This window comes from Mus pahari, chromosome 11 (assembly GCF_900095145.1).
Source record: "Mus pahari chromosome 11, PAHARI_EIJ_v1.1, whole genome shotgun sequence".
Classification (NCBI taxonomy): Eukaryota; Metazoa; Chordata; class Mammalia; order Rodentia; family Muridae; genus Mus; species Mus pahari.
In genome coordinates this window covers 42,624,098-42,635,271 of record NC_034600.1, presented here as the reverse complement: position 1 = coordinate 42,635,271, position 11,174 = coordinate 42,624,098, and the positions used below count along the sequence as shown (strand labels likewise).

The 11,174-nt window shown below is 45.0% G+C and overlaps 1 protein-coding gene across 1 annotated transcript in view; it reads right to left on the bottom strand.

The window, feature by feature from the left end:
- Window positions 1–6,417: 6,417 nt before the first annotated feature.
- Ankrd55 (ankyrin repeat domain 55) overlaps window positions 6,418–11,174 on the bottom strand; it is a 94,745-nt gene continuing 89,988 nt past the window's right edge. Inside the window, exons 10-11 of the mRNA XM_021208622.1 lie at window positions 9,292–9,384; window positions 6,418–7,026 (exon numbers count right to left, since the gene is read on the bottom strand). Of these exons, the coding sequence (XP_021064281.1) occupies window positions 6,866–7,026; window positions 9,292–9,384 (254 nt within the window). The 3' untranslated portion in view covers window positions 6,418–6,865. The remainder of the gene's footprint in view (window positions 7,027–9,291; window positions 9,385–11,174) is intronic.

Sequence of the window (11,174 nt, the reverse complement as noted above, 5' to 3'; positions counted from 1 at the left end):
TTGGATTTAGAAATAACTACAGCAACAGCCATGTTTGTCCTAGCAGTAGCCTCCGTGTCCACTTGTAGGGCCGTGGGCTTCTTAGCTCCATGAAGAAGGAGCCTGATGCTCATGTCCCATGGGCCTCATTGGATTCCTGCCACCTCTTGAGCCCTGATGGTGTAAAGAAGACATGTTTCTGTCTCCTAGACCTGTGACACCACCCCCAACCCCCACAACTTTGCTACCTTTATGTGTGGAAGTTATGTGTGCATGTATATGTGTGTGAGTGCTGCTGTGAATATCCTATGGGGTACAAGCAAGGTCAAGGGACAACCTCAAGTGTTGGTATTTACTTTCTACATGGTTTGAGAACCTCTGTCTTTGTTACTTGCTGCTGTGAATAGAGTCTAGCTGGCCTTAAGCTCCAGAGACTGTTCATCTGTGCATTCAAAGTCGCTGTGGGAACACTGGGACTAAAGATATACACTATTGTGTCCTAGCTTTTATGTAGGTTTGGGGGATCTGAACTCAGTTCCTCTATAGATATCATGGCACATGCCACCCACCTCCCCAGTCCCGTGAGCCTACATGTGAGGCGAACCTTGTTTCTCCTTTTCCTGAATGTCTATGTGTGATCGATATTCAGTGTATCTGACCCTCCAGGGTCAGGTTGATTTGAACACGTTTATAAGCCACTTTTCTAGTCCTTGCAAGCTAGCTTCATTTCCATCTCACTGGAATACATTTCTATAGTTAGTTTCTGGTCCACTAGTACCACGGGAGTTCATAATTTCTTGACAATGCCTAGAACTGGCCAACAGTGGCCAGAGAGTGTGTGTTCATGTGGATGGGTAGGTAGAATAGAATACTTGGAAACAAAGTGGTGACTTCTTGGAGGAATCATGCTATCTGCCTACTTTTCCCTTCCCCACTGCATCTCTCACTCATATATATATATATATATATATATATATATATATATATATATATATATGAATGATTGGTTTTACTTGCTGGAGTTGGGAGGGCACACTGTTTGAGAACATGGACTTTAGGTCTTCCTTTCACCAGAGATTCCTCTGAATGTTCTCCAGTGTCATATTGGGTCTGGGGGGGGGGGGAGAGAATCTAATGTTTCTTTTGTAGGGGGAGTGGTAATAAGATGTTACTTGAGGAAAGTGGATCTCTTCTCTCTCTTCTCGAAGCAGAGCCCAGGCTTTGACTTGATCACTGCACAGGACAAGTCTCTGGACTTGATTGCTTCCTTACAATGTATCTATCTATTATCAGTGTCTAAGTACTTGATGTGTAGACTTGGCTTGCCTTAAGAGCCTTTCGGGGGTACTTTTGCATCACATACATGGAAAGAATTGAAATGATCCCCTTTATTCTTTCTGATTGAAGCTGTTTTTGCCAAAGAAGCACTGAGTTCTAACTCAGACCCACAGAGGAGGAAAAGGCTCACTCAAGGAGTGCCCGCCTAACTCACCTCACCCACTGTCATAAACCCGTTATGTTGCTGTTAAAAAAAAAACTAAAGCTTTGGAGGACAGACAACCTGTGAGATGATGGCAGTTATTCATGAGGGCCAGGCAGTTCTCTGGAGCAAAATTAATCATCCCAAGAACTCTCATCTACTTAGGCAACAAGGACTTCTCTTCACCTGACTCCCTCAAACAATATGGCTGTCCTTCTTTGAGCCACTTTGCAGGATCTGGTCTGAGACAATGCCCAAGGAGAGCTCACCTTGAATAGACTGCTTAACTGTCCACTCCTCTTGCCCCTCCTCCAGTTCTTTCTCTATTTGAATCCAGAGCTTATGAGAGTATCCTGAAGATGGACTTGGGGGAAATCTCTGGACCCTTTGATTTCTATCCCCTTCTTTGCGCATCTCTGTTACTAGTGTCTTTAACTGGTACATCTGAATGGGTGGCCAACCCTTGCTCATTGGTGCCGCTGGACCCTAGGTTTTTGCCCTGAAAACTCTGGTTACACACTCCCTCTTTGGACTCAGGTGGTTCAGGTTCAGTGCACCAGGGATGTTGGATATCTGTCATACCCGCATTCGCCGTTCATGTGGGTCAATTTCATCTGGGTCCAGCTGTTGGGATCCAGCATCTGCCTTCCTATCTTATGGGTGAGCTCAGTCTTCAGCTTCCACCCTTCAGTATAGACCGATTCCACCCCATCCTCCTGAGCTGACTGGATGGCTTTCTTGTAGCCTGTAGACTATTAGCAACTGAAAGGTGTTTCACCATTAATAAAATTTCAGACTAGGGATTAAATGATCAGCAACTCATTTCCTGTTTTTCATACATCTGTGTGAAAACTCCTTTTATCCTTCTAGTCACAGCTGCGTGTGTTGTGACCCGCTGACTGGAAACTCTCTAGCTTTTCATACAGTTTACTCAACTAGGTTCCCAGATCTGACTTCTGAAGATGTTCTGGAGCCCGGTAAATCACCCAAGAAAACAGAAGTTAGAATAGCAGTCAAGATGGAAGACATCTACTTTGAGAGGCTATAGGGGTGGGGGTGGGGGTGGGGGTGGGGTGGGGTTGTGTGCTTGTGCACACACGCACATGCCTGTGCACTAGGAATCTAACCCAGAGCCTTGCACATGCTAGCTGTTAGGTCCAAAAGAAACTTGGAGCAAATGTCTAACTGTAGTGCAAGCAGGCCTCCAGCCTTGCTCAGTACCTGTGGATCCTCTCAGCTCTTCTCATCCTGCTCCCTACCCTAAACCTCCCCAGTCAGTCCATAGGGGCTTCCCTTCCCTTCCCCCGCTTCTGATTCCTATATTACCTTGCTATTTCAGCCATGAGCCCTCTTGTCCTCTTGGTTTTCTCTGTTTCCTTTGTGTTCTCTCTCTCTCTCTCTCTCTCTCTCTCTCTCTCTCTCTCTCTCTCTCTCTCTTCCTCCCTCTCTCCCTCCCGTCTCCCTTCTCTTTCTCCCCCTCCCTCTCCTCCCTCTCCCTCCCTCCTCCTCTTTTTCTCTCTCCCCCTTTCTCTTTTCTCCCCGGCTCTCTTGCCCACCTCGCTCTGCCTAGCCCCTGCTCCCCACCCCCACCCCCACCCCCACCCAGTTCAGTCTACTGGTCATGATTAGTCCACTCCTTTCTTTCCCCGCTCTCAACTCTCCCAGACACCTCTGGTTGTTCTTTCTTTCAGTTCCACAATTAAAACCCTCTCCTCAACCATACCTTGGAGTTGTTATGTCCTCTCGTGATTCATTAGGCCAATCCTCTACCACTAAGCTACAAAGCTTGTAGACAGTCCTCACCTATCAGAAGTAACTAACATTCCCATGTTAGCGTCTGGGAAATATACAATTCTAATTTACTTACTTGATTTTAAATGTGTTTTTTCCCCCCTTCGATACACTAAGGGACTAGTTCTCTATCTGCAAGGGTTGTTATCATGTTCTTTTTAACATTCTGTCCTCCTGGGGATTATATTTTATGCTAAGGTCACATATGGTGTTCAGTTACTCCACTCTAACTCTGTCTCCAAGTTGTTGTTGTCAAGGAGTCCAAAGAGTTGTTTTCAAGACCACCTTCAAAGTGCCAGGAAGCATTTTCTGGGAGACAAGCGTGGGTTAATTTCAAAGAATGGAGGCCAAAGGAACATTAATGATACTGTTTGTCTTCCTGGAAGGCATGGGGCTTCTAATCTGTTACTTAGTGAGCTTTTCTGAAGTCACACTGAGTATCAAGCTGTGTTTTGGTAGAGTTGAAATAAATAATTGGGAGCCACATAGATCTATTTATACTGGCTTCATCCCAAGAAGATGAGAACAATGGAGTTGCGCATTTACTGGGAGAAGTGACACCAGGGTTAAGCCAGGTGATTTCCATGGGGAACTAAGAAATATGGAGAAAATAAATAGTTATTACTTCCCCTAGCCCTGATGGTTTAACACAAAGTCCTGAGTTGCTGTGTACTTCCTGAAATAGTGACAGTAACTTCTCTTTGCTTGTTAAACTGACAGACTGCATAAAATCAGGGAGGATATACCATACTACGGAATGAGAATGGGTTTGTGGGCCAGAAAAACAATAGTTTGGGCAGTCTGTATATGGGCCTCGAAGCAAATGAATCCTACTTGCTAAGCCTGGCTCTGCCATTTCTTAGCTACGGGATTTGGGGCAAGTTACTTAACTTCTTTTTCGGCCTCAAATTAGTTGTCTGTAAGAGGGAGATGGGGCAATGATTGGGCCAATCTTACGTGTTGTCAAATGAAAGAATTTGTTTACGTGTATATACAAATGACACAGGCCTAGTAATGAAGGGAGGTGTGTGTGGTAAAACATCAAATACTCAATTTAAAAGAATAGATTCTTTGAAACTTTGGAAACTTTGGTGATCTTTTCCCAGGTAGTACTGGGGATGGAATATGTGGCCTCACATGCCCAAGGTAGGCACTCTACTCCTGCATTTACCACCAATGCCCGTGAATCCTTAGCATGTTAGTGAGCTTTCTATGAGTGTACTGACATACGTGAGTACTCGGCTCTAAGAGGAAAGCCGTATTTTGACTTGTGGTTCCTGGTCAGTTACTCTCATTACTCTTTGGTCCACAGGAGGCAACATACCATGCCAGGGAGTGCATGTCTAGTCTGGGAAAATACAAAGAAGACGAAGGCACAGCCAGGGTCCCAGATGGCCAGGAGACTTCCTATTAAGCCCCAATTCCCTTTAGATTCTACCAATTTCTAAAAGCACCAAGTCTGAGGTAAATGAAGCCTTTAACACACAGTCCTTTGAAAACTATGTAAAATGTAAACTATAGTGCTTGAAGATCTGCTTTTGTCAGTTAGATAGTTGCCAATGATCAGTGTGTGTCATTAGCAACTTTACCTCACGGCACAAGGATGGTTGCTCTCTTGGAAGAGGCAGTAGCAACACAGCGTGTCTTCACACACACCTCCCGTCTTTGTATGCGCACCTATGTCAACTCAGGCGTTAGGGGATGGTGGCTTTATCCATAGCTCACTGGGTTTAAAAATATGTTTTCGTCTACTGACTCAATCAGGGGCCCTCTCTGTTTTGGTTAGTGTGGTCATTGTTACGATCATTTATAAAGATTGTAATTCCCTCTTTGTTGAAAATACAAAGGGATTGAATTTCTGTACTCATCCCCACTTAAAATTAGTAACATTTACACAACTTGATTTGGTGAAGAAAACGTGAGAGGAAATAACTCATGACTCATTTCCTCTACTTTGATCACCATGAAAACCAGGTTGCAATGGAATCTATACTATATACTGTATACTATATACTGTATACTAAATATGTTATATACTATATACTAGCCAATTCTGCCTGTGGGTGTGGGACTTGTACTGTGGCTGAGGGCCACACTGACCAAAGGGACTTGGGCGATGCTTACTACTGAAGCAGAAACTTGCCTATCCTGGCTGATCTAGGCAGTACAGGGCCTAGACCACCCAGTTCCTAGTGGGTGAAAACGGATTCTAAAGTAGCCTGGCGAAAGACTGAACAATCTAACAATCTGACGCTTTAAAGACAAAAACACCTTCCTCAAACAAAACCGACACAGAATGAAGACACCCCCACCCCCCCCGAAGCTGCACTTTAAGGGTTCCTCTGTGTCCTGTAGGACTGGCTTTTCCTCAGTCCTGCTTGGTGTAGAAGGGCGAGTTCTCTCTTTCACAGCCTCAAGTACAACTGGCACGGGCAGGATGGGATTTTGACCACTTCTTACAGAGGCTGCTCTTGACACCTACCTCTCTACGCTTCTACTCCCTTCTGGAAAACAAATTAAGTGTCTTCACTGTGTCCTGGAGCGTGCCATGAGAAGAAGGTTCTATATCATGTCTATTCCAACTGAAAAATAACCCTAGTATAAAATAGTAAATGTCACACTTGACACATTTCCAAAACCTGCAGACCTGGTAGTAACTCGGAGTGCCACCGTATGTGACTGGAGGCAAGGCCGCCAGCCAACGTCAGTCTAAACAGCATGCCCTCTTCTCAATGAAAGAGGACATCTTCCAGAACTTTACTAAGTCTCAAATCTGAGAAGGCCTCGAAGGCAGAAAGCATTATTTTGAAACTCAAAAGAAGAGAATTCTTAACTCGTAGGGTATTTGAGGAAAGAACAAGACATTCTATCAGACCAGGAAGTACACCCTGCCAGCTCCCATGACCCTTTTTACTCCTGGGGCCATCAGACTTTCTGAAAACAACAGAAGGTGGAAAGAATTAAATAACAAATAAGAGACGTAAACACTGCCAAGTGATTTGGGTTTTAGCCAAGAGCTGACAATGTCAGAAACTATTTTTGCAGAAGCTCGAGCATTTCAAAGGCATACACTGTGACTGACATAGGAATTTAGAACTATATTTTAATTCAGCTTTGTCAGGGTAAGGTAGGATGGAAATAAATTCACAAAACAAGACTTAGGATTTGCTTTTCTTCTTATTTTTTTTTTTTTATTCAGCAAAGCATACACTTAAAAAAAATACATAAAATCACCAAATAAGAAAAAAACAAAAAACAAAAAACAAAAAAACAACAACAAAAAACCCACCAGACCAACCAGCAAACATGGCACAAACATATAAGTGAAACATACCTAAATTCTCCTCCAGGAGTGTGTTTTGTTTCTGTGTTACAGTGTGTAGGGGGTGTCACAGAAACTCATAGACTTGGTGATGTTGCAAGCCTGAAGAGTCTAAGTGAGTATTTAGGGAGTGTATTTATTTGGAATAAGGAACCTTGAGTTAGAAAACCGTGAATGGCTTATAGAATGCAGCTTACTAAATTAAGACTTTGCTCATATAAACTAGAGTAATCTCACCCTTGGAAAGTTGAAAAATATATATCTTCTCTATTTCCACAGAGAGCGACCTGTAGTTAGTTTCCATCATGTGTGGGACTGGAGGAACCCCCGCTCTCTTCAGCTCGTGGTGGGTCATGTCCCCCCTGGCTCTCTTCAGTTGATGGTGGGTCATGTCCCCTCTGGCTTGGAATTGCTGGAAGCACCCGGTTTGTTCTCAGGGGTTCTCCAGACAGATCTGGGTAGGAGAAGGGGGTGGGGAGAGAGTGAGAGACATTTCGAGATTTGCTTCTGCCAGAGGCTCCTATGGGATGGTTCAGGAGAACCCTGTGATTCCTTCAAGCACATTCTAAGAAGCCAGTGGTGATGGGAATTAGACTAAGGAGAAAAGCCGCATGCTCATATCGAATCAGGCTTACAACACATCAACGTCAGGGATTTGGGAAATGCACAAATACAAGATTGCAGCAGCCTTGATGCAACATGTTCTGGCTATGTGTGCCTGCCTGAGCAGTTCTCTGGGGTGGAGATCTGTGGATGCTCAAGTTAGCACATGGCTCCGAACAAGCCTGGAGACATTTGCTCTCATGCAAACCCCCAAAGGCTCTCAGGTTTCTTTGGGGGAAGAGCTGGGCTTGCTCTATTTCTTCTGCACTCAGCAGAATCGATTAGGTATCGCTGTCTTGTCTCCTGGAATTGAATTGTGAAAGCCTCGCTGGCTTCTCCAGGCCACCTTCAAGTCCAGGCCAGTTAAAGGAGGGTACTGGCTTGAGTTTCCCCCAATGAGAAAAATCGACACCGCTCAGAACCCTCACTGTGTACAAGTCAGGAAGGGAAGGGGTCACGTCTGTCCAGGAGGAGTCCTGAATTGGCTTCAGCTCTGGGTTTACATCGCTGTGAAAAATGACCCAGCACATCCTCATAGCTCACTGTTGTGCCGTATAGAGTTCTCGCACTCTTGGTTGGCCCCATTCAAAGTTTAGCATGGGGTAGAAAGGGCAGCCTGCCTAGTGATTCCGTGTGAATAAACACGCCAAGTGTCTTAGGCGTGTAAGTATGTCGTCTCACTTAATCCCTTGACGGTCTCATTATGCTGAAGTTACTGGTGCAGCCACACAGGGGAAAGAGTTAGGAGTTTGTCTGAAACTGTTAGGCCAGTTCCAAAATGATCTAATTCGACGTCGAATGCAGAGGCTGTGTGTGTGTGTGTGTGTGTGCGTGTGCGTGTGCGTGTGCGTGTGCGTGTGCGTGTGTGTGTGTGTGTGTTAAACAGGGTAGGATTGTGTACAAAGAAGAATCTAAATTTGCATCTAGAAAATGTTGCTTGTTTCATGAGGCAGCTGATTCTCTATCCGTTAGAGATCTTCTTTTGTTAGACAGTACCTATATAGCCCAGGCTGGACTTGAACTAGCTATGTAGCATAGGCTGGCCTCACTTTCTCTGTCTTCTTGCTTCAGCCTTTTGACTACAAGCATGAGCCACCATGCTTAGCCTCTGGCTTTTTGCTCCTGGTAGTTCTATATGCCTCCTAAGTGATGTTGAAAAAGGCCTTTCTGGACTTAGTTTTCTTGCCTGTGTAATGGGAATAGTGGTAAAACCTACCTCCTAATATGGATATAAGGATAGATGAACTCATGGTGTTTGGGGTCCCTAAAATAAACATAGCAGGAGATATTTGGGCTCATTCGGCTTGAAGGTTTCTGCTCTAAGAGAGTATGTTTTACATAAAACTGTGACATAAATAAATAAATAAAGCTAACTAAAGAAAGCAAAAGAACCATGCATGCTGGACAGGCAGGTAGTCCTACTTTTGGGAGGCAGACGCACGAGATTTGAGAATTTCAGGTCAGATTGGACTGTGAGACCATGTCTCAAACAAAATAGAACAAACCCAAACCAAACCAATAAAATGCTTCCCTTCGGCTTAGGAACTTTTGGGCTGGATCCCACAAGGTAAGGGGATTGGTCACCTTCAGAGCCCTGCCCCTGCTCCCTGCCCCTGCTCCTGGCCCTGGCCCTGGCCCCTGGCCCCTGGCCCCCACCCCCGCCCCCGCCCCCTCCCACTCCCGGCCCCTGCCCCCGTCCCCCCTTTTGAGACTTGTTTCCCGTAGCTCGGGCAGCCCTCAAATCCCATCATTAGACATCCAAGACTGGACTTGAACTTCTTGTCCTCCTGAGTGCTGGAATGAAAGCCATGTCCTAACACATCCAGCTTAAAGTACATTCTTAAAGACATTAGATAATACATAGCCAAATAAACTCCCCCTATTGTGTTTGTATTTCAAACAAAATTCCCTGAAGGGGGAAGATTATTCATTTATTTATTATTTATTTATTAAGTAGGCATTACCAACTTCAAGATGCTATTAGGGATTTTCCTCTGTGCACAAGTATTGGCACCTGATTGTTTTTCGAAAAATAAGAAGAAAGTGAACCACCAATGAGCTTGTCTAGACGTGATACCACTTGTGGAGAGAGCTGGGGAGGGGCTCCCGTACTTACATTTTTGGTCTGGCAGAGGCGCAAGACTGTTCCGAGTGAAGGGGAGATCCCTGAATTTAGGTCTGTTTGGGGAGAGATGCTGAAGAGTTTGTCCTGGGAACAAACACATACCTGTTAATCACTTAAGATCTGACCAAAAGCAAATTATAAAGCCTGATGGACGAGAGGGTCGTAAAGTTGTTGAAGAGCCCCTTAAAGTAACAGACACAAGGGCAGTCATGATATGAATGGCAGCCACACTCTGTTAGATGCCACTCACGGTTTAAGTGAAAGGGCAGCAGAAGGTGCTTAAAAACCAAACAAAACACATTTTATTAAATTTGCACACCTATGGGGAATGCCCCCAAGGGGGCAGGTGGGGTTTTTGTTTTACTTTTTTTGTTTTAGTGTGTGTGTGTGTGTGTGTGTGTGTGTGTGTTGTATGTACTCATGAGTGAGTGTGCAATTAACTTTTAAGCGCTAGTGTCTTAGGCATGAGCACTTTGCTTGGCCTCTGGCTTTGGCCCTAGCTGTGTTACATGCTACCTAAAGTGATTTTTTTTTCAATTTTTTTCAATTTTTTTTTTTTTTTAACAAGACAGGGTTTCTCTGTATAGTCCTGGCTGTCCAGGAACTCACTTTGTAGGCCAGGCTGGCCTTGAACTCAGAAATCCTCTTGTCTCTGCCTCCCAAGTGCTGGGATTAAAGGCGTGCACCACCACTGCCTGGCCTAAGTAATCTTTTTATCATGTAGATCCTGAGGTTAGCACGCAGGTTAGAACACTTGATAACAAAGCACCCTTACCCACTGAGCAGTCAGCACCCTTACCCACTGAGCAGTCAGCACCCTTACCCACTGAGCAGTCAGCACCCTTACCCACTGAGCAGTNCACTGAGCAGTCAGCACCCTTACCCACTGAGCAGTCAGCACCCTTACCCACTGAGCAGTCAGCACCCTTACCCACTGAGCAGTCAGCACCCTTACTCAACCAAGCTGTCTGGCCATACCCAGAAGTCATTTTTCAATTGAACCAATTTAAATAAAATGTCATAAACAAACACAATTAGTCACGTCTGAGGGCTAAACTTCTAAACAGTCATGTGGATTACAGCTGCACCTCCCATCTGGACATTTCTGCTGAGTGTGACTGATGGCTGCGCTACGTTTTTCCTGGGAGAGAGTTTCTCAATCCCTACTGCACGGACAATGAGGTGCGCTTAGGTGAAGTTACCGTCCACCATGGCCACACCCCAAGTGGACTAAACCAGAATCTTTGCAGGTGGAGCATCAGAAAAGGAACTGAGAGACGCACATGGGACTTGGCTTTTTGTTTGTTTGTTTGTTTGTTTGTTTGTTTTGAGGCAGGGTCTCTTGTGTTGTAGCCCTGACTGTCCTGGAACTCGCTATGTGGATCAGGCTGGCCTCCCAGAGATCCACCTGCTCCTGCCTCTCAAAGGCTAGGATTAAAGGTCTATACCATCACACCTGGACAAGAAATAGCTCCTCTGTAATGGTGAGCTTTAGTGTGCTGGAATATGTGTGCATGTGGACCTACTCTTCAGAGAGAATGGCTACACTGTCAGGGCTTTATTGAGGTTTTCTGGACACCCTGGTGTTTGTCTGTTGTCATTTGATTAGCACTATTTCCACCACAGAAATAGACAATCACTGATCTCTGAAGGCTAGTTGTTAAAAATTCAGCACATCACTAATCACAAGAGGTGGATTTCCCAGATATCTGAAGTTACTCTTAAAGGGGTGGGGAGGCTGGAGAGATGGCTTAGCCATTACAAGGATCCGCATAGCTGCTCTCGGCGGTTTATAACTCTAGGTCCAGCCTTTTTGGGCACTGTACACATGGGATGCACATACTTGCAACTTGCAGACAAACACTCAGACACAG